The 21,809-nt window shown below is 35.5% G+C and overlaps 1 protein-coding gene across 2 annotated transcripts in view; it reads right to left on the reverse strand.

The window, feature by feature from the left end:
- Positions 1–21,809, reverse strand: part of LOC145934508 (uncharacterized) — a 69,928-nt gene that overhangs the window by 37,643 nt on the left and 10,476 nt on the right. The window contains exons 2-3 of one of the 2 annotated variants that reach the window (XM_083034977.1): positions 6,214–6,283; positions 1,924–2,333 (exon numbers count right to left, since the gene is read on the reverse strand). In XM_083034977.1, the coding sequence (XP_082891103.1) occupies positions 1,924–2,315 (392 nt within the window). In that variant the 5' untranslated portion in view covers positions 2,316–2,333; positions 6,214–6,283. Of the gene's footprint in view, positions 1–1,923; positions 2,334–3,952; positions 4,319–6,213; positions 6,284–21,809 lie in introns of those variants that run through there. The other variant, XM_083034978.1, reaches the window with a different exon arrangement.

Below are 21,809 nucleotides of genomic sequence, written 5' to 3' on the forward strand. Positions count from 1 at the left end.
AAAAATAGCTAAAATAAATTTAAACGTATTAAAATAAATTGAAAATAAATTTTAAAAAGATCTCTTACAAATAAAATAAGTGCGATATCGAAGAATTAAGCAAGAAAAATCACGTGTACAAGAACATTTATATGCTGATACACATTTGCAAAAATAGATGCTAAATGCGCAACGGTGTTTTCTAAGTACGCAATAGCGTTTTGGCAACGGATCAGGTCATACAGTTCCTTTCTAGAATGATTCGAACGTCGTTGCCAGTATTATTACGAAGACACAAATAAATGACTTTTTTCGAAAGTGCATTAAAAAAATATTAAATTATTTTCGATATTATAATCTGCACTTTAAGTACTTAAAGATATGCCTAGTCCTATAATTCATTGATAAAAAATACTCGGAAAGTGTGTTAAACAGAATTTTTTCTTTCATTTTATTACCGCAAAAAATACTTGGAATACTTTTGTAATTTTCTCATACATGCGTACAATTATGTACGAAAGAATGGCTATATTATAAAATTATCAGGGACACTGCAATCATAAATGACCATGAAACAAAATATATACAATATTTTTAAATGCGCTAAATGGATTCATGCGCAGCTGAGTAATTAGCATTGTGACGATAAAAGCCTGTGCGTTGAAATCCACTTTTATCAATAAAGCGAGAAATTTTATATATAGTTTGATAAAATTGCGTATTTTAATTTTCTTAAATCAACTTCAAATTCTATCTTTAATCCTTATCTATTTATTCCAAATGTCACGTCTACGATTCGAGAAATGCAGTATCATCAAGAGATCAAAAAGTTTGACAAAATTATTATTCTTTTTTAAACGCGCGTATTTTTTTTTTTTTTTTTTTTTTAATATTCTTAAATTAATTTCAAGTCCTATTTTTAACCTTTATCTATAATTATTTATTCCAAATGTCACGTCTACGATTCGAGAAATGCAATCGTCAAGAGATCAAAGTTAACACTGCAGGCTCGACAAGACCAAGTCTCTTCCTGCTTCATGTTACTCCAAGCTAGTTTCGCACTTACTTAGTCGCTTCGCGGTATTCCTTGTCAGAATTATTAAGTGCACTCGGGAGACAATCCCGGAACACGTCGTCCGAGCGGACTTCGCTCAATGTATTACGATGAACCGTTGAAGTCTCAGTGAGACTGACCCTGACCTATCCCACGTACAAATGTCGTAAAAGTCTCGTACGGATTGCGAAAGTCTTAGCTTATAGAACCGATACATAGCGACGGTCTCTCTCTTCCTCTCTTTCCTTCCCGTTCTCGCAAATAGAAGGCGTTTACGCGCTATGTAAAACCCGATGAACTCGCTTGCATTCGCGAGGCGGATAATTGCGGGTTTTCGACGATAGAGCCAGGGCGCATATTTATCGAGAATCTGCTCTGAGAGATGTTTAATCTTAACATTTTCTCGAATACTCCAATAAGAAACGGGAACAATGCCACGGCTCTGAGGATCAGATTAGATCTCATCCCGCGATCGTGATTCAACATGACATAACAATTCTAACGAAAAATTAAAATCGTTATACTTTTTTTCGATAATACCGAGATATCTATCTCATATCCTAATTAGATTTCACTCAGATTCATAGGTCAAGATAATTTTTGAGTGGCTTAACATTATTATTTCACAGGACACCCGAGATTTTGCCATCAGATCCTTCTTCACAGAGAGAATTTTCTCTTAGAATTTATCTTGAAAATCATGGTAACTAAACTGCATAGTAAAATTAATCAAACATATTTCATATTTTATTGTAATAGATATTATTATTTTTATTGTGATAAATATTAATCAGACAAATTCTCATAAATTGTCCCACGATTACCATGATTTTCAGGGTAAATTCTAAGGGAAAATTCTCTCAGTGTATTTTTAATAAAAAGCAACTTACCTTTTCAAGCTGGCGTGCTTCGCACCGTTCAGGATCTTGTTCTTGCGCTCGCTGCCGGCGGTGCTGGCGTCGCTGTCGATGCTGTAGAGGCTGTCGTCCTTGGTGACTCTGCCGGCGTTGTGCAGGGTCGACTTCCTCGCGGTGCTGGTGGCGGCGGTGCCGTTGTGCTTCGGGCTCTCGATCGGTCGAGGGGAACCGTGGCGGGCGATAGAATCGCCGGACGAATCCTCGATCCTGGTGGAGACGATCATCGTTCTAGTCGCGTCCGGGCAGTTCCTGGGCGACGTGCTCACCACGGCGGTGCTCTTTTGCAGCTTGCCGGTCGCGCGATAATTGTTCTGCTGGCTGCTGGGCGGTGGCTTGTCCTCCGTTGGCAGCATGTACGACAGCATCGTCCCTTTTTCCTTCACCTGGACGCGTGATACGGCAAACACGGATACGGAAATTCAGTTGCGATATATACGAGCCGGTAGGAGACTGGGGAGTCATTAACCGCCGCGGTGAGAAAAATACGAAGCGACACAAAAGAGATCAATCGAGGGTCGTCGGAGGCGGATAGAAAAAGTATACCGTTCGTGGTAATAAGAGCATGACGGCAAACCGGTTGATTAATGCTCTGAGAGAGAGACGCAGTTAGAAGGTAATAATATACCACTCGAAACAACATTGGGAGAGATTTGGATGGTGCTTCGAAGCAAGTGTCGTGATTGAAAAATGTTAAGATACTGCATTTATATATAAATGTATTTATTTCAGATCGAGAGTCTTGGATATTAATAGAAATTTTTTAAATGTCAAATATCTTTGGGTGATAGATTTTTGAAGAAATAGAATAATCATGTAATTGTTTTGAGCAGTATATCTTGAAGAAGAATTATTTCATCAAATTATTCTTCAAAAAAAATTAAAGTAAAGAAAAAATAAATTACAAAAATTTCAGCTTTAGATTCAATGAAGAAAAATAAAAAAAAAAGAGAAATTTTCAGCATTATTTGTATTTCAATTTTCACACCTTGGTAATCTGATAAATCAAACAAAAATACTGTTGCGAGAAATTTAATCGAAAACGTCGAGCTGTAGAATATCGAATCGAGACAGTCGATTCCATTGAGTATACAACGACGAGAAGAGCGAACAATGGCGAGTATTGTTCCTGGAGAGTATTAAAAGGATTAAACCAACGCGATTCGATATCTGGTCGAAGGATTTCACGAAGTCACGTGTGTCGCACCTATAGTCTGCGCTATTATTAGCGCGATAAGTCTACCGTCTTCTGTCAAACCGCGGTATATCCTTGTCGCGTCGCGAGAGTCTTTTCCGGACAAACGTCATTACTATCATCATCATCATCATCATCGTCGTCGTTGTCATCGTCGGCGAGTAACTATATCTGATTCGCCTGCTACACAAACACCCGCGATCAATCGAAACGAGAGCGCACGCGAACGAAACGATCCGCTTTAAATGCGTTTACATAGTCACTGACTGACATAGACCCGACGTCGTGCTCCTATCTTTAGGCGCCGCCGCGTCTTTGACAACAAAGCTCGCGCGCGATATCGGACGTAAAAACGTTGGAGAACATCGAATTGGGGATTTAATAACAACGCAAAGCTCGTAAAACGTAAAAATCGGAGCGTAAAGAACATAGTTGAGGAAGATAGTCGTCGTAGTCGCGAAGTTAGCTAGCTATGAGTTGGAGAACAGCAGCGGACAAGAACTCGGATATTTTTAAGATATATATAACGTTTTCTAATTATTAAAAATATATTATGCAACAGGAGATATCAGCATTAAATCTATGACCGCGATAAACAGAGAAAAAAATAATTTCCTTGAAAAACGCGCAAAATAATGCACAGGGAAGCTTTGATGCGAAGATGTTGATCGAGAATATTATCCATCAAGATACATCAGAAACAAAGAAAATGAAACGTCACGTTCGAAAATTCGTGCGTAAAAATGTTGGGAACTTTCACGAAATTGTTTCTCGACGTGTCGCTTGAATATCCCGACGTTTATCACTCACACATGAGAGCTTTACGGGGTGATTATCTCTCTCCTGCCGCAAGCTCGCTCTCAGATGACGTCCACGCGTTCAAACTGCGTCTGCACACTTGCAATTGCGTTTAACGACCGCTCCGAAGTTGCAATTGGCACGTGATCGCGTTCATGCAAAATTATTCTGGCGCATAACCCTTGCCGTCAGACACATACGTCGTGTTTATATGTATATCTAACGGAGAATCGAGATTACTATGTCACGATATGTAACACTGATAAGTGACTTATAATAACGACGGGGTCTATCTCCGATAGGTCTAACGCGATTATGAACATCGTGTTACTTTGGTCAAAGCGAACACAGTACTCGTCCGGACGCGGAGGGAAGGTTCGCCAGAGTAGAACGCCGGACCGCAACTGAGCACGATGCAAAAGCGAGGCAAAGGTTACAGACATACGGCCGACTATAGCTATATCTACTCCACTCCGTTCTACGACGTTCGCTTCCGTCCTAGACGCTTCATGTCGTGGCTCCAGCCGCGCGCGTATATCAATTCCGAGTTCTCTCTCGTATCGTCCTCCCGAGGCCCCCATGCATCTTTCACCGTGCATCGGGTCTGCTCGCCGAGTTCTCGTTTCTCTCCTAACCCTCTTCCTAAATGCGAATTCGGATTTCTAATATTCATTTGAAATAGTGATTTTCTATTCGACTCGTATACTCGCAGCTTCGATCGTTAATGTTACATCGAGGGCAGCAGGTTGCAAGTTTTTTTTTGCACGGTTGTGCATGAGACGCGCGAAAGTGGATCGATTGTGCAAAAAGCGGTAAATTGGGAATTGCCATGATTGCCGACGGGTAATCGTGTCGACCGATGGACCATTTTTGAGCGCTCCTAATTGCTTTCTCCCGGAGAAGTACTTTCTCCATGTTTCTCACTGAATGCACGTTTAGCGCTAAGATTCCCTGTTACGTAATGTTTCTTTTCAAAGATGAAATTTTAGTTAAGTATGTATTAAATATATATAACAATTGTTCTACCATGTTCTTATTTAGTTTTGGAATATTCTGAGAGATACGAAGCTGCCATCTCAGATAAATATTAAATTTCCGTGTGTAATTTATCGATATATAGTTAATATCCCATGAAAATAAGTTGTACATATATTTATTTTTATCGGATATTAACTAGGTATTTATAAATCACACGCAGAAATTTAATATTTATCTGAGATGACATCGTATATCTCAGAATATTCCGAAACTAAATAAGAACATGGCAGAAGAACATTTCCGATCATTGCAGAGGAGAGAAAATGTTAGATAAGATTGCCGCGAGTATCAGATAGATTTCACTAATATTGTACTTTTTAATAGAATTACAATGTAATTAATTTATATTATCGAATGAAATAACATATTTCAATATTAAAAAAGATTAAATAATTTTTCTATATATGTATAGTATTTTTTATTATATTATTAAAAAAAATAAAAATAAAAAATATGTATTAATTATATAATATAAATAAAAATTAGATACATAATTGCCCTATAATTATTTTCTTTTAATAATTTCCTAATGACATGGAATTGAGACTTATTTTGCAACTTATCTCTAAATATATATATATTGTACTCCCTAATCTTCGTCGATTTGCGATATTTCCCGAAGGGAAATTTTGCGATACTTCCGCGGAACCGAAACGCTCGATTGCATCGCGCGTGCAGCTAAACTACAGGTGCATTCCTCGAACGCCAATGATACCATCGCGAGTTGCGATAGTAGTCATTCAACCTGCTCTTTCCCATGCGATTTCCCGCTTGGTTTAAAGCGCCCCGCAGCCCTTCCGTGCGTGAAGAATTTCACGGCTGAATCGGCTCCCATCCGCTCCCGTTACGCGACTTTGCCGAACACCTGAACGAACTCGATTTTCCTTCGACAAATCACGGTCACGGATATTTCGAGGCTGCGCTCGCGGACTATTTTCCAAGGCGAACTTACGGCCAGTTGACTCTTTAACCGACTTTATGTTTCTTATAATGTCAAGCAGATCTTTCACAATCGCATCTGGTAATTTATGAAACTTACAAAGGTGTGAAAATTTCTACATATATTTTTGAAATAAATCATTACTGTTAAAAGAACAAAAATAGAATTTTTTTAATGTTAATTTAATGTTAATATTAATAATTTTTTATGTTGATATATTGAAGGAAATTTAGCGCGGAGGGGATTGATTTTTATCACGGATAAATGCGAAATAATTGATATTTGATGTACTCACGTTCGCGCTAAGAAGTACTCGAAGTAAGGATGTCTAGAGTGTCCCCTCGATAGAGTAGCATCGGGACTACCTGAAATTGCAAATTGTGCATCGGTTAGAATATCTCATTAATTTCTTCCAAAAAACTATAAATTACTTTTCTAACAATATTTATAAAAAATATATATTTTTATAAAATTTTATTTTATTCATATATTTTTATAAAATCTATATATAAAATATTGTTTCATATATATATATAATTTATCGTTTTTTCAAAGTTTTACTTTGAAATCATTAAGTTCCATTTTTTCGTTTAATTTCACGATTATCTTAAAAAATCCTGATTTAAAAGTATACCTTTAAAGATTTTAAGCTTGCATTTTACTACTAGTTCATGACTGTGAATACTATCCGTATAGTTTCTGAAATTGAAAGCACTAGATATATTGGTTTAGGAACGACGAAGCCATCTTCCGAACAGCCTATTACTCGAGAATAAAGAGGACGTTAACGTCGTAGCGATGAGATTTTTTTTTTCCCTTAAAGCGGGGAAAAGCGAGGGAAACGGGAGGAAGAAACGTCTTTCGCTTGAATGGACACCTGTTTTCGCGGACAGGTGACATCACGCACACGCGGGCGTGAGAACCCGAGAACGGACGAGCCGAGGGCAATGACTTGTGCAACACCGACATACGCCGAGAAATGAATGCCGAGAGGCTGAAGAGATTTGCTTCAAAGGAAAAAAAAGTCGCGATTTTGCGACATCAGGCTCGAAAGCTGATTCGGAAGTTGAATGGAATACTATTGTATGAGCCCCACATGGCAATTCTTGTATATGTAGTTATATTATATATAATGACGATTCGCAGACACAAGTTTGGTATCGCGTGCGCGCAACAATCCGATAAGACTGGCTTTTGTAAAATAAAATCCCAGCTAGTCAATATCTTTGAAGCTACACACGCGTGATAGGAGAACCGCACGCAGGTGTACTCGCATAGAGTCGAACCCCGTAGTGCATCAGAGAATTAAGAGCCCGGCTTATCCGCGCAATTACTTTACGCTTGGGCAACCGCGATAACTCGATTGCGCTTATCACCTGCGTGAGTCACTTTACCTTGTGCCAAGGTCAGACGGAGACAAACGCGTGACCATGTTTTTATTTGCATGACAAATGGGCGCCGTCTGAATAGTCTGATAAAAGAGAGCAAGAAACTTAAAGGTACTCAATTATTCATTCCGCACTATTGAGATCTTCAAGGACACTATAACGAATATAATGACAGATGAAAGATAACAATAAATAGTCGCGGACATAATAGACATTTTTCCTTTCAGAGCTAAATTTTGCAGAATTATTATTGTATAAATCGAGAGAAAGAGAAAACGATAAAAATAATTATATATTGAAAATATTCTACATCTATTGACCTAGTTTTGTTTAATTTATTTCGTGCATACATTTGGGAGATGCGAAAAAATTGGTACAAATTATGCGCAACGATGGCCGCCGGTTCTGTCGCGATTACGGTGCAATGATGCAATGCGGTTGAATATGTCGGGGCGCTAAATTGATAAATTTGCATGCCCCGCAGTTGCGCTCGCACGCGGTGCAGCATCCTCGTGCTGCACGACCGAAACAGGCTTCGCCTCGAGAGCGGAATAAATCCCGTCGCTCGCATAATGCAGACGAAGCGCAGACGGCTCGCGATAAATCAGCTCCTTCAAGTATCCGAAATGCGTTAGTATACAATCGAGGATATAAAACAGATGTATCAATTGATACGCGAAATTACGTGTTTCTGAATCGTCTTTTTCTCGAATAAAAGAAAATACTTTTATCAAATAATTCATGTTTGCACGGAAAAAAATATTGGCCATCACAGCTAAATTTTAGCTGTCCCTATATTACACTTGAAATTTAGTCATTAGCTTCCGTAGCTAAAATTTAGGCACGGTAATTAAATTTCAGGTATAATATAAGGACCACTAAAATTTAACTATGGTGGCTGATATTTTTCCCCGTGTAATTTGCAAGAATTAAACTACAAGCAAACGTAAAAGAAATGAAGATTAGAATAAAAAAGAAAAAGTTCAAGCTGATCTTATTTTTTATATGATGGATAAATTTTTGTGAAAAAATTAATCCTTATTAGTATTCATTATATAATATTTTAATAATATTTTATCGCAAAGTACGACAAGAGAATTTGGTACGTCTGCGACTGACAAGACTGACAAGAGTTTATTCTCGCGAGAATTTAACGTTTTACGGTGATGAAGTGACGCAAGTTTTTCGGATTATAGAGTTACGACTAGAGACTAGAGAATATAAGTAGCTTACGTATACGAAACGATCGGCGAATGACATCATCGACTGCCATGCTCGTCGAGAAACATTTACGCGAATGTTTGCCTCGCTGCCAGATGCTGTGTCGTGTCGCGTATTTTTATCGGGTGGAGAAATCAAATATCGCGAACATCACGATTATTAGGCGTGAACTTTAAGCTCTGTCAATTGAGAGAGAGAGAGTGTGTGCAAATTTAATCTCGTAAACCGACTTTTTGAAATTATCCCTCTCGTTATTAGGCATTGTTCGAGTTTGTATATTCAAACGAAGATGTTGTAGATATATGTAGTTTGGAAGAGTGAAATCACTGGCAAGGGTTAAAATTGCCGTTTCTGCAACGCGATTATGTTTCTGCTCACGAACACGGTTTCACGACACGTGCATTGCAAATGCGGATGAAATCATCGCGGTGACGTCAGCATCTGATTACGCAAACGCTCACAATTTTTCCTCCCGCCCCCGCTTGTCAGATGAATGGACAATTAATTATGAAAAAAAGATCTAGAATTTTAAGAATATTAATCTAAAATTTGTTGTCAACTATCAAGATTACGACTTTGTATGTTTAAAATCGAAATTTATATATTCTTGAATAAACAAAAAAATTTTGAATATGGAATTTTCTTGATATATATATATATATATATATATATATATATAGATTTATGGCTCATTGATCATCAGTTTTAAATTGTTAGATGAAGCAAGCTGTGAAGTGTAATTTCGTAAAACGACCCATGTACTCTCTCTTCGCGTTCAGACCCGAGTCTCGTTGAAATATCATCGTCGGATACTATTTTTCATCGTCGGACAGGGTTACACCTATGCACCTATGCACGCACTTCCGCTCGGACTGGTATGGTAGACTATATTTTCAGCCGCAAAGTTGATTCACGGGACGACCCGCGTCCAGGAATAGTCGATCACAATAAAGCCGGCGCGTAGGAAGACTCCGGCTGACTCGTTCGACTTTCATTACCGATCTCCAGTCGTTGTGAAAACCGACATTTACAGTTACATATGGCGAAGCTCGGAGCAAGATAGTGCGAGCTCCCATTAAAGACTGCATTATATTATCGACGGGACCCCGCGATATCCAATTATCCTGCCATCTAATCTAATCCGACACAGCAATTACAACTAAGTCGTCCTGCCGGTGCTCGTTATCTCTCGTTTCGCTATCTTGAGGCGGGAAAAGGTTCGCGAAGTCTCGTTACACAGGATGCTTTATAAGGTTCGCCTAGAACGTCGGCGATGGAGCTCGAGCTTTTTCCGACGTACGTCGCGAAAGAGAGGGTTAACGAATTCTGGCAAGTTCAGCTTTGCGAACGTTAATGGAAGATAAAAATTAATTTTTCAATTATAACGATCTAATAATTTCAAATAAATTTTGGATGAAAATTTAACTCGCTTTTCAGACAGTCTCTCGAGCTATTTCATGTCAAATATAAATGGTTTGCGCGATGGCAAGAGTTAATTGCAATTTCAGACTGCGTAATTCGCGATCGATAGAACGCTCAGGAATCGATATATTTACTGCCAATTAATTTCTCATTTAGACGTCTATTTGACTTGTTAATTATACCGCAGCAACGTCGAGAAAATTCTTTTTAGAGATAAAGTATCTATTAATAATAACTCAAAGCAGAAACGCGGCGCTTAAAGCTTACTTAGATGATTAAGAGCTAGAACGAAATAATCCTTAATTACGCCCCGTCCGTCTGTCCCGTTGCACTTCTCTCTCTCTTTCTACGATCGTAGCTTCCGGCACGACTCGGTAACGTTACTTCGCGACGCGATTTCCGGCGACGTGACTTCCTATTGGAGCAAAGAGCGGACTCGGTGAAGAGTTCCTGACGAGCCTCCCGGGTCTCGAGGATCGCAGCCGGAACGCGAACGATGCCGTTACTCGCGTCTTCCTCGTTAATAGAGCGGAGCGTTGCACCGGTGGTGTTTAAAAAGGCGTGAGCTTTATTATAAGCCTATACGTGAGAGGACTCGCCTCGCTATGACGCTATTTGAGGTAATAAAGTAATTAAAGTAATTAGCTATGCGAAAGATTTTTATCGCGAGGGGCTTTCTCTCGTTAGGGGCTTTCTCTCGTTAGGGGCTTACTATATTTCAGATTATGTAGATATATCTATGCAGGTACGTACACACATGCACATATAGTATATCTTCAGCCGGGGGCTTTTGTTCGCCTCAGCACTATTGTGCGTCGGTGGCGGAAGCTCGGAAATTGACTTTAACGATGCTGCTGTCCCGCGAATTCGCATTGCGAGTCGAGTAACGCGCCGGCGCTATACGGTTCTCGGATTTATAGATCCGCTGATAAAGCTTGATGAGCATAGTTACTGATCATTGGATCCGCGTAAATCCTATAGATTCCTCGAATGCACATGTCGAATCGCACATGATCTATAAATCCTGAATTTCACAGAATGCTTGAGCTCTATTACGGCGGAATCGGTGAATATAAAATCTTTATGTTTATATGAATTTTTGCATGCCTGAACCTACTCGATAATTCGTTTTTTTTTTTTCTTCTACAAGATATCCATAAAAATAGAATAAGAATTCATCATGTGTTATCAGAAAAGAATATTAATATTATATTTACAAATAAAAAAAAATTGTCTTTATTTAATTTTAGCTTTTTATCTTCTCTCGCGCGACGCGAGGAATATCATTGAAAAGGTTGTGAAGGAAGAAGCGATTTATTCAGTCTCATGCAGACGCGTTCTAGTTTATGCGTATCCTGCGGAGGACAGGAAACCGGTAGGCCGATTAATTACGTCAAACAAGATAATCCACTTCGCTCCCGAGCGGACGTGGAAACCTCATAGAAAGGACGTCGCAGTGATCATCCTCTTTCCTTGATCTTGATCTTCCACATCTCCTCGGCTTCCTTCTGTCGTATGAGTATTAACGTAACTGTAGTATCAGCGAACCGTAATACAAGCCACCATACTATCTAGTCAACCTGATTATGTGTGTACAGGGTGGTCTCTGACGCAAATCGCGACCAGAAGAGGCTCATTGTCAAGATAATAATAATACGTAAATCTAAAATCTAATTGTTTCTTCATTATATCTCTTTTTTAAATCTTTTATCACCGTTTATATTTAGCCTTCGTAACAAGAATATTATAGTAATAAATAGCTAAAAATATATATCTCAATTTATTTTATTCGTTATACATTTAGAAATGAATGGATTATCTTCTGATATAAATCATGCAATCTTTTTTACAAATCAAATTTATCTTTTCAATAGCATACTATGCAATTTATTTCACGAGCTATGCTATTAATTCTCATTAGTAGGTTATCAATGTATATATGCGCTTATCAATCATTATCAGCTTCAATAAGTTTCGTATAACTTATTTACTGACACTCTCTATGTAAGCATTATTTCTCGTTATACGTGGACATGAAATAAATCGTCATATAATCAGCAGATATCCGATTTCATATCTTTAGCTGTGCAGTCCTGTCGGATTTTCTAGAAATCAGGATGTAGGCTAAATCGAGTAGGCGACTTAACGAGACGACGATGACTAGACTAGACTAGACTAGACTAAACTACAGTATCGCGATTTTCCGTGATCTCACTAACGAGGTCCGGTCTTGAAACGTGACGACACATACGAAATTAATCTTGATAAGATCATCACGAAAAGAAAAGTGTTATAAATTATGAGTATATTTTTCCATCGTTTTTTACAATTTTTATATAATGTTTTAAATATATTGCGATGGATATTTTAAATAACGATTATTCTTCAATTATCAACAGCTCTGCATCATATAAGATTAAGTAATAAAGTATTTTAATTAAATGATTGAGCAAAATAAATTTTCTCTCCGAATAATTTCTAATTTTTTAAATGAAAAATCTCGACGTCCACTTTATGAAGTTAAACCCGCGATAAGAAAATTAAATACAGAGAGGGGACTCTGACAGTTGGACCCCCCAAAGGCGCGCCAAAGGATTAATAAGCCCGGGTCAGCGACCGTGGCTGGACGTTTTATCGGCGAGCAGCACGAGTACGTTTCGTCTGGCTTAAATCGTTCGTATCTCTGCGAACCGCTTGATCCGAGAGTGCAGCGATGCGCGTGCGAGTTGCATCGCTGCAACTCGCGTGCGAGATCAGGAAGCTTCTAGCTCGCGCCGCGCGAGATAAAGTCATTTCGCGACGATCAAAGCGATGAGAGAAAGACGAATGGCGGGAATACACGGAATTCTCTTTCTTCGTGTGTTTATCTTCGTTTTGAATTTATTGGACACTCTGGGAGTTAAGAGCTCGCAATCTCCTCGCCAGTAATTAGCACATTTTGCGCTGATCAAAGCGCTATATATTTATAGTCTTTCTATATTTTACATAGTATACGCTAGTGTAAGCCGTATTATATATACATAGAGTGTATCTATCGAAGATAAACCGTCTTCGAATTCAAAATCAATTTCTTCTTTCAATTAGTATTTATGATTGCGTTTCTTCTCTCTTACAAATCTTTGACTTCTACACCGAGAGAATTTTCTCTTAGAATTTACCCTGAAAATCATGGTAATCGTGGGACAATATGTTATGGAAAGAATTTTATGAGAATTTCTCTCATTAATATTTATCACAATAAAAATAATAATATCTATCACACAATAAAATATAAAACATGTTTGATTAATTTTACTAAACTGCATAGTAAAATTAATCAAACATATTTTATATTTTATTGTAATAGATATTATTTTTATTGTGATAAATAATAATAAATAATATTAATCAGAGAAATTCTCATAAAATTCTTTCCATACCATATTGTCCCACGATTACCATGATTTTCAAGGTAAATTCTAAGAGAAAATTCTCTCTGTGTAGACATTAAATATCAGGCGAGTTTCAGATTAAAATTTTATTAAAGAAACATGCGCTTAAAATTGAATATTTCATTATTTATTTATAGCATATTAAATTTTTATTTATTTTAATTTAATTTTTTATAATTTACGACAATACGAATAATTCTTTTAATAAGAAAACGCATCGAAAAGTTTCACGGTTCGATCGATTATTTTAACGAGATTCTTGTCCTCCAACCGTTGTGTTTACTAGCATAAAAATCTCTCGTATTCGCGTGATGCCACATTTATACTATGATCGTCGTAATGACAGGCGGAACGATGATGACAGTGCCACCGTGGAGGTTAGCGATTTGCGAGTCTGCGAGTTAAGTTCCGCGTACGTACGATGCCGTGACATTGAAATTTCTCCGACTGACTATTACGCGGTCATCCACCTTGCACGATCATCGCCTCCAAATTGGCAAAAGATTCTGGTATTCGGGAGAAAATAACGGATATAGCAAAGGATATCTTGCGGAGGAATAAAAAGCTGAATGAATAAAATTTTATGAAAGAATGATCGGCGTATAAAATTTAATTTAAATTCTTTCTACGAATATGCAACATGTCTTCGAGAACATATTATTTAATGGTACATCATTACAAAACACAAACACGTTAAGATTTACATTCATTAAGACTGATGAGAAACGATTTATTCAGATTTAAGCATATCTTAGTGTTGTTAATTGCCTCTGACCCGTTTACATTAGCTTCCAACAAAGTCAGCCAAGAAAGAATTTCGTTTCAAATCGAGTCCGTAGATTTGTTGGCCAACAGCAATGTTGGCACACACTTGTTGACTGTTCGCATCTCGCTTAGATTATCGATAATGGTTAGCCAACGCAGTTAGCCAACTAGATTAAACCCACCTTAAAAATAACTAAGATGCGATCGCGATAAAAGTATTTTTAAATCTTATTTTAGCCTCCTGAGAAAAGTGCTTTCGGTAAAATGATGGCTTTTAATATTAAATATTACGACCAGACGACACCCATCGCAAGAGACCCATTCCGATCACGTTCGCAGCGAGATAGAAGCCCCGCAATGAGATCAGACCGATTGTCTCTGGAGACTCGGTCGATTCAGGACGACTATTTGGCCAATTGTCAACGATGTGATCGATTTGTGCACTGTCATCAAAAGGGGCGAATCTGTCACACGCGTGTTTCGCAAGTACTCTATAGCCACAATAAAGAAGTACTGTTGTATTTTTAAAGACTCGGTTATAAAGGGACTTTTGCGCTTAAAATATATCTAAATATGTCAATTAGATTATAGGATTAACCCAGCATGAATCTCGCGAAAGGACGAATTAAAATAAAAAGCACATAAATTGTCTAATTATTCTATATTCTTTCTATACTTGGCTTCTTTGGATGAAATCTGCTCCCATATTATGAATTTTAATTTTACACAGAGAGAATTTTTTCTTAGAATTTACCCTAAAAATCATGGTGTAATCGTGGGACAATATGGTATGGAAAGAATTTTATGAGAATTTCTCTGATTAATATTTATCACAATGAAATATAAAATATGTTTGATTAATTTTACTATGCAGTTTAGTAAAATTAATCAAACATGTTTTATATTTTATTGTGATAGATATTATTATTTTTATTGTGATAAATATTAATCAGAGCAATTCTCATATAATTCTTACTCCATACCATACTGTCCCACGATTACCATGATTTTCGGGATAAATTCTAAGAGAAAATTCTCTCAGGGTATATATTTGAATGTTTCGATTATATGAATTGCAATAATTTTAATTTTAGTAGAATATATGTCCAGAAATTTATATCTCGAAATTTTAATGTGCAGTGTGTAGTCGTATTCTTATCTACGTACGTACGATCGTGTACATGTGACATAACATATAATCTAATACGCTAATCTTGCACGCGACGTTGTCGTCTGACCTTCAATCTGCCGCGGGACCCTCTTTTTCCCACGGCCGACCGCTTCCGTTTAATGCTGCTGGGTATTTGAACACCCTCACATGGTCCTCGATATAAAGAACATAAGTCAAAATAGTCTACTTTTCAAAAGAAAACAAAATTTAAATTCCTCTTCGATATTCAGAACTATTAAAGAACGATCATACTAATAACACCGATAAAATTGATGCCTTATATACATATTGTATTATAAAAAATATTACAGATATTAAATTATTTAAGAAAAGACAAAACGTGACTTTGAATGTGTGACTATAAAAGTTTTTTTTTTACCCAGCGACAAGAATTTATGTATTTTATGTGTTCGCAAGTTCTCTATGCGTCAGTTTGCAAATTTTCGAGGGACTAAAATATGAAAGAGGGAAAGAAGGAAGAATATACCCTGTATATGTATAACGTTACCTACATCGTCACGTCAAATATTCTTACGTGGGTTTTAGATGTCGGGAATCATATATTTTGTATATTCTCTGTACATTCTCTATTTTAGAGACCCACATAAGAATATTCGACTATTACGTTGACGTGACGGTAACGTTACGTGCATCCAGCATAATTTGGAATGCGGATTAAGCGTCGCGACATAAACAGTCTACCCGCAAGCCCCGGGCGGGAAGAGCGTGGGTGTGTCGAGTCAATTGGCGGAATTGGTTGGGTTAAGTGCAACGATGCGATAATCCAATAAAATTATCGTTAATTGTAAACGCTACGGAACGGGAACGCACGATCTTCCTCGAAGACGCGCCTTTCACTAGCAAACGGAGATAGTTTAACTCCTTGTTATTTGCTAACCAAGATAAAACGACGCAATGTACCATTTTCCAATTTGCTGTGTTCATAATATTACCAAGGCTTTTCGTATTCTCTTCAAATTCTTCCAATTATAATATTTAAAGTGTATAATACTCTCTCAATTATAAAAACTATAATAATTTCTTCTATAAATTATTAACAGATTTTTTAATAAATATTTAAAATTTGAAGTTTATTATTTGCACTGAAATTATGTTGAATATCTCAAACAAAATTTTTTTATTTTTGTATGTCTCTTAATTTTTTCGCGATCTCGAAATAATTGGCGAGATTTAAAGCACGCGAGCCATTTCCGGTTTCCTTCTAGTTTAGCTGCGCTAATGGAGACAGTGCAGATGCGTGGCTGAGCGAGTAGAATTTCGGTGGTTCTAGGAAGCTGGCTAGAGAGTTATTTCGATCTAGCGGCGTACAACCGCACTGGGTCAGCGTACCAAGACAATTTCCTGAACGCATGGGACGCGTCGCACCCTAGCATCCTGGATTTAACGTGACGCTTTCGTGTAATAAGTTTTTAGAGTCTGATTATTTCCTATAATATGTCAAACACCATTTTCCTATTAAGATACTTCCGCAGTTATTTTTTAATAAGTATCAACAAAAAGAGGCCAATTTAGGTGAATTATACTTATTTGAAATATTATAAATTTTATAAATGTTATATTTTTATATATTAATTATATATAATATAAAATATCATATTTCCTCAGAATGCAGAAGATTGGATTTTCATGAATTTGCGGATAGAAATCGGCGAAGATCGATATCGCAACACGAAACATTCCTTTAATTGCCAGTTTCGTGCGCGAACACAATGCTATTATCTTTATACTGATATAACTTTAACAAAGGTCGACCGGTCATTTATTCCGTATATCCTCGCTTCGTCCGGGATCGCTTTACATTTCACGGCGTTTAATTTATATTCGCGCTACCAACGTTACTAGGCACATATATATATATATATATATTCTACAGAGTGTTCTAACTATATTATTCGGATAGCATGCGGAAGCAACAAAGCTGTTTCGTCAATGTTTCTGAGATGAAAATTTCTGATCAAACGAACAGCTGAAAATCATTGCAATATTTTCAATGGTAAAAAAATATACCGAATAATGTCAAAAAATAAATGGCATTGTGCTATATATAAAAAAATATACGTACATTTACGTACATTTTTTATTCGCCTATTTTGCTTTATGCGATTTGATATTTGCAATCATTTCTTGCCCTAAAAATATATTAGAAAAATATAAAAAATTTTAAAAATCCGTAAATAAAATCTGTTGATACAATGCGGAATATTTTGTACAAACGTTTTGCTCAAAGGCAGAAAATCCAATTAGCATATAAATCTGTAAAACCGATTCTACTTGGTTAAATAATCTGTAGATAATCCACAAGAGTGGAGAATGTCGACCATGTAAATTCATAAATCACTTGAAAAAGATTCAAGATAAACATTCGTATCCCATAAAGTTTAGAATGATAGTGAAGTTTAAAATGAAAATGCTTCCTGGTCAAGTCTAAAATCACAATGAATAAAGAAAGTTATTGAATGAGTTTCCAATTTAAAATCCGATTCAAAATTTCTTTTGTTAGTCAATATTACTATAATATAAATTTTTTTTAATACTCATTAGTATCACACAAAGATTAATAACAGTTAAATCAATAACATTAATAAAACTACCGACTAATGTTGAAGAAATGGAAAATGTAATTTTCTGTATCGGTACTAATTAAAAAATCAGCAATATATTGCAAACAATTATTTCAATGTTTCAGATAGCTTTTAATTTGCAATTTCATTGAGAATTAATAAAAATTGATATCGTGTACCAGTATAAGATGATAAAATATCTTTCAAAATTCAACCCTTTCATATATCGAGTTATCGATATATAATGCTAAAAAAACTTAAATTCTCTCGCAAAACGACTATATCGACTCGCACGTATACATGTACTGTCAGTGAGTTAGGTCAGTTGCCAGAATTAGAAACGTGCCAGTGGATGATGGATGAACGCGCGTTTATGTTGCGTCGTCTATAGAGGGAATTATATAGAATTTTCGGCTATTTTTTGGTGACTTTTCTTTAACGTAAAAATTTGTATGATTACAATCAATTTACTTTATATTTTTTAAATGGCTAAAGTTATATAAATTTAAATATTTAAAAAAGATTTATCAAAAATCCGCGATATATGTAAAACTATCATTTTGTGGAAATTCGTAAATAATGAAGAATTCTGGCTTTATTTTTAATAATTATATAGTTCTTGATAATATTTAAATAAGTAGTTCTGACTATTAAATCTATCAAAGAAAATGTCTCAAGATGACATCAAATTTACAAGCATCTAACTTTATTCTGTGAGAGTTTCTTAAACATTTTTTGTCAGATTTTGATAAATTTATAGAGTTTCACATAAGTTCTAAAAAAAAATTCTACCTTTTCCCTTTCTAAAAAGTGCATGCAAAGTCGATTCTCGCATATATTGTTGCCGCTTTTCCTCGATGTTGATCGGTTGTCTCGATTCGCGTTGTGCGTTATATTCGTAGCATCGAGAGGCTGTCATCGCGAGGATTAGCAGTTTGACAGTTTGTTCAAAATAAAATAAAATAAAATAATATATAATATGTTTTAAATAATATTTTATAAAACTTTAAACTCGATTAATATTTTTGACAGTTATCAGCTGATTTCTGTCAAAAAATATTAATTGAGAATAAGGTATTATAACATATTATTTACAACATATAACTATTTTAATTTTTTACTATATTATTATTTTAAAATTTAATTAGCAAATTAATGCTTTAATCAGCTGATTTCTGTGAAAAAATATTAATCGAGCGGCTGTCATATGCGCATTTGTTCTATTTTATTTTAATCGATATTCTTGCTTTTAAAAATTGTAGAACTCTTTCTATAATTCATATAAAATTATAAATCTTTCAAAATCTGATGAAAAATGTTAAAGAAAATTTCGCAGCACAAATTAGATATAAACAGCTATGTAAACTTGGTGTCTCGATTTATTCTAAGACATTTTCTTTGATTTATCGGCCAGAATTACTTGTTTAAACTACCAAGAATTATAAAACTATCGACAAAGCTAGAACTCTTAATTATTTATGAATTTTCATAAAATGATACGCAAGTTTCACACATATTCAAAATCCTGAATAAAATTTTATTTAAAATTTTATTTAAAATTTTAATAAATCCCATTTAACGGATATGTAAAATAAAGAACTCATACTTTTACATTGATTTTTTTCGTATAATTACATTTCGTATAGTGTTAAATAATTTAATGTGCAATTTTGTAAACTGTATAAACTATATTTTAAACACTATTCTCGACTATTTCTTTATCGTAATTTTTCTGCTAGCAAAATGATAATTTACATGAATTTTCTTCTTCGTCATCTCATAAAGCTATGCCCTTTCGAATTTCTCATTGCATTGCTTTTGTACTTGACACTCATTACGCAATATTTCCATCAAGTACCTCCTCCGCGTGAATCGTGCGTTGACAGGTAAGCGTATGTCTTTTTTACGATCCGAAAACCGATGTTCGACAGAAATATCGCGTGATAAATGTCGCGTGCGTGTAAAGCTTTGCTATAAGTTTTCGAATTCCCGGTGCTTATCGAAAATAGAGATAGGAATGAAAACGGAAAATGCAACGAGAGTAAAACATGAGAGTAAGTGAGAATAGAACCGGAAGGGTGTAAAATGTATATTTAAGAAAAAATCAAGAAAAAGTCTATGAGAATAAAATCAGACAAGATATTATTATGTTCCACAGCCAAAGAGTATTTAGTAACAAAGTCTTCGAAAATATATTTTTCCAAGACTTTGTATCACTTAATCCATCATTAATCTTGTTTGTTGTTCTATTCGGGATTTATTTTGGGATATTCATTTTGACCTACTTCCATTTTTTTAATTCTGTACGGTAATTCTTATACGTGCTGCTCCTTACATATTTTAATTAATATATTATAATAATAAATAATTATAATAAATAATAATACATAAATAATTAATTTAAAGTAAAAAATGTATTTTTTATAATTCTTTCTAAATTTTTCCTTTTTTGTAATTTTTAAATATATTGTATATTATATATTTGCGAAAAAAATCCGAACAAAAATTGGATTTATAAAGAATCAGTATAGAAATTTATAAATTTTTAATTTAAATTTGTATATTATAAAAACTTTTCTAAATAGCATATTTTTTACAGCAACATTTTATAAGTAGCATATTTTTTACAAAGAAAGAGTTCTCATAATGACCTAAAAACAAAAGCTAAAGATAAAAAAAGGAAAGATCAGAGTATTTGTGCACGAGTCACAGGATGGGCAGGTCGCGCTGAATTTTTCAAGCAGTTAACGAAACACTCATATGTCCCGGGGCCCCTCGGCCCTTCCGCCCTGTCGCAGCCGGGCCTTTGTCGCGGACTCATTCGCCCGTGAAGCTGCCGATCGAGAGCTATCAGAGATCGGATTTCATTGTCACACCGTTCGTCAAAACTCGTGCCCAACCCTGCGGCAATCAGGTGCGGCACGTACGTATACCTATCGCGCGAACAAAGTCGTGGCCGGATATTAGCTCAGGAAGGAAACATAAATCCGAGTCACCCGCGCACCTGTCGCAACGTGGTTACGCAATTGCGTGCTCTCATATATGAAAAAAAATCGTTAAAAAGTAACAAAAATATTCATTACATTTTAAATGCCACAAAATTTAAGATAATTTTTATTAACTAATATTATTAATTATGGAGAAAGAACAAGATCACAAAATAAATTTAATCATTAGCTTTATAATAATTGCTTTAATTTGTATAATAATAATATAAACTGGATATAATATAGTTTTTGGCAAAATATATTATTTTATATGAAATTTAAAAAAAGTTTTACCGTGGTGAGAAAGATTCTATCCAGAAAATCTCGTGTTTTTAGATTAAATTTTATCAAAAATAAAACTTATAGTGTTTCGACTCGATGTTGTGCTTTGTTCTCGCCTTTTCAATTATAGGTAACAATCGCAATGTTTTTCTCTACACCGCGCTTTCTACCTCCGCTAAACAAGAGAAGGGCTGTCTATATGTCCTACATTATGTCCATATAACCATGACATTTTTTCGCATGTATCACTTTAGCGTTACATCAAGTGTCTCTTGTAAGTCTTCTCTGACACCACATGCACGTGACGTTTGTCGGCATTTTTCTTCAGGGACGTGAGAAATAATTGAATTATGGGATTGCCAGCTATACATCAGTCGGCGGGTTAAACGTCAACAAAGCGCTCAACTAACTAAGCGAACATCTAACAATAAGTCAAGATTTCTCTAAAGGGAAAAGGTCAGCGAAAACGTTTTACGAACAAAAAAAATTTTGATTTTTAAATCGATTTGATTTAAAATCGATTTTATTTGGACTATTGTTTGAAAATTTGCTCTGTTTAATGGAAATATATTAATAAACTCAAATATATTTATTTTATTTAAAAAATACAAATTCTCTAAAAGATTTCGTGATTCTAGATCT

This window comes from Prenolepis imparis, unplaced genomic scaffold (assembly GCF_030444845.1).
Source record: "Prenolepis imparis isolate NDT839.2.m4 unplaced genomic scaffold, iyPreImpa1.0 SCAF_3, whole genome shotgun sequence".
NCBI classification, from domain to species: Eukaryota; Metazoa; Arthropoda; class Insecta; order Hymenoptera; family Formicidae; genus Prenolepis; species Prenolepis imparis.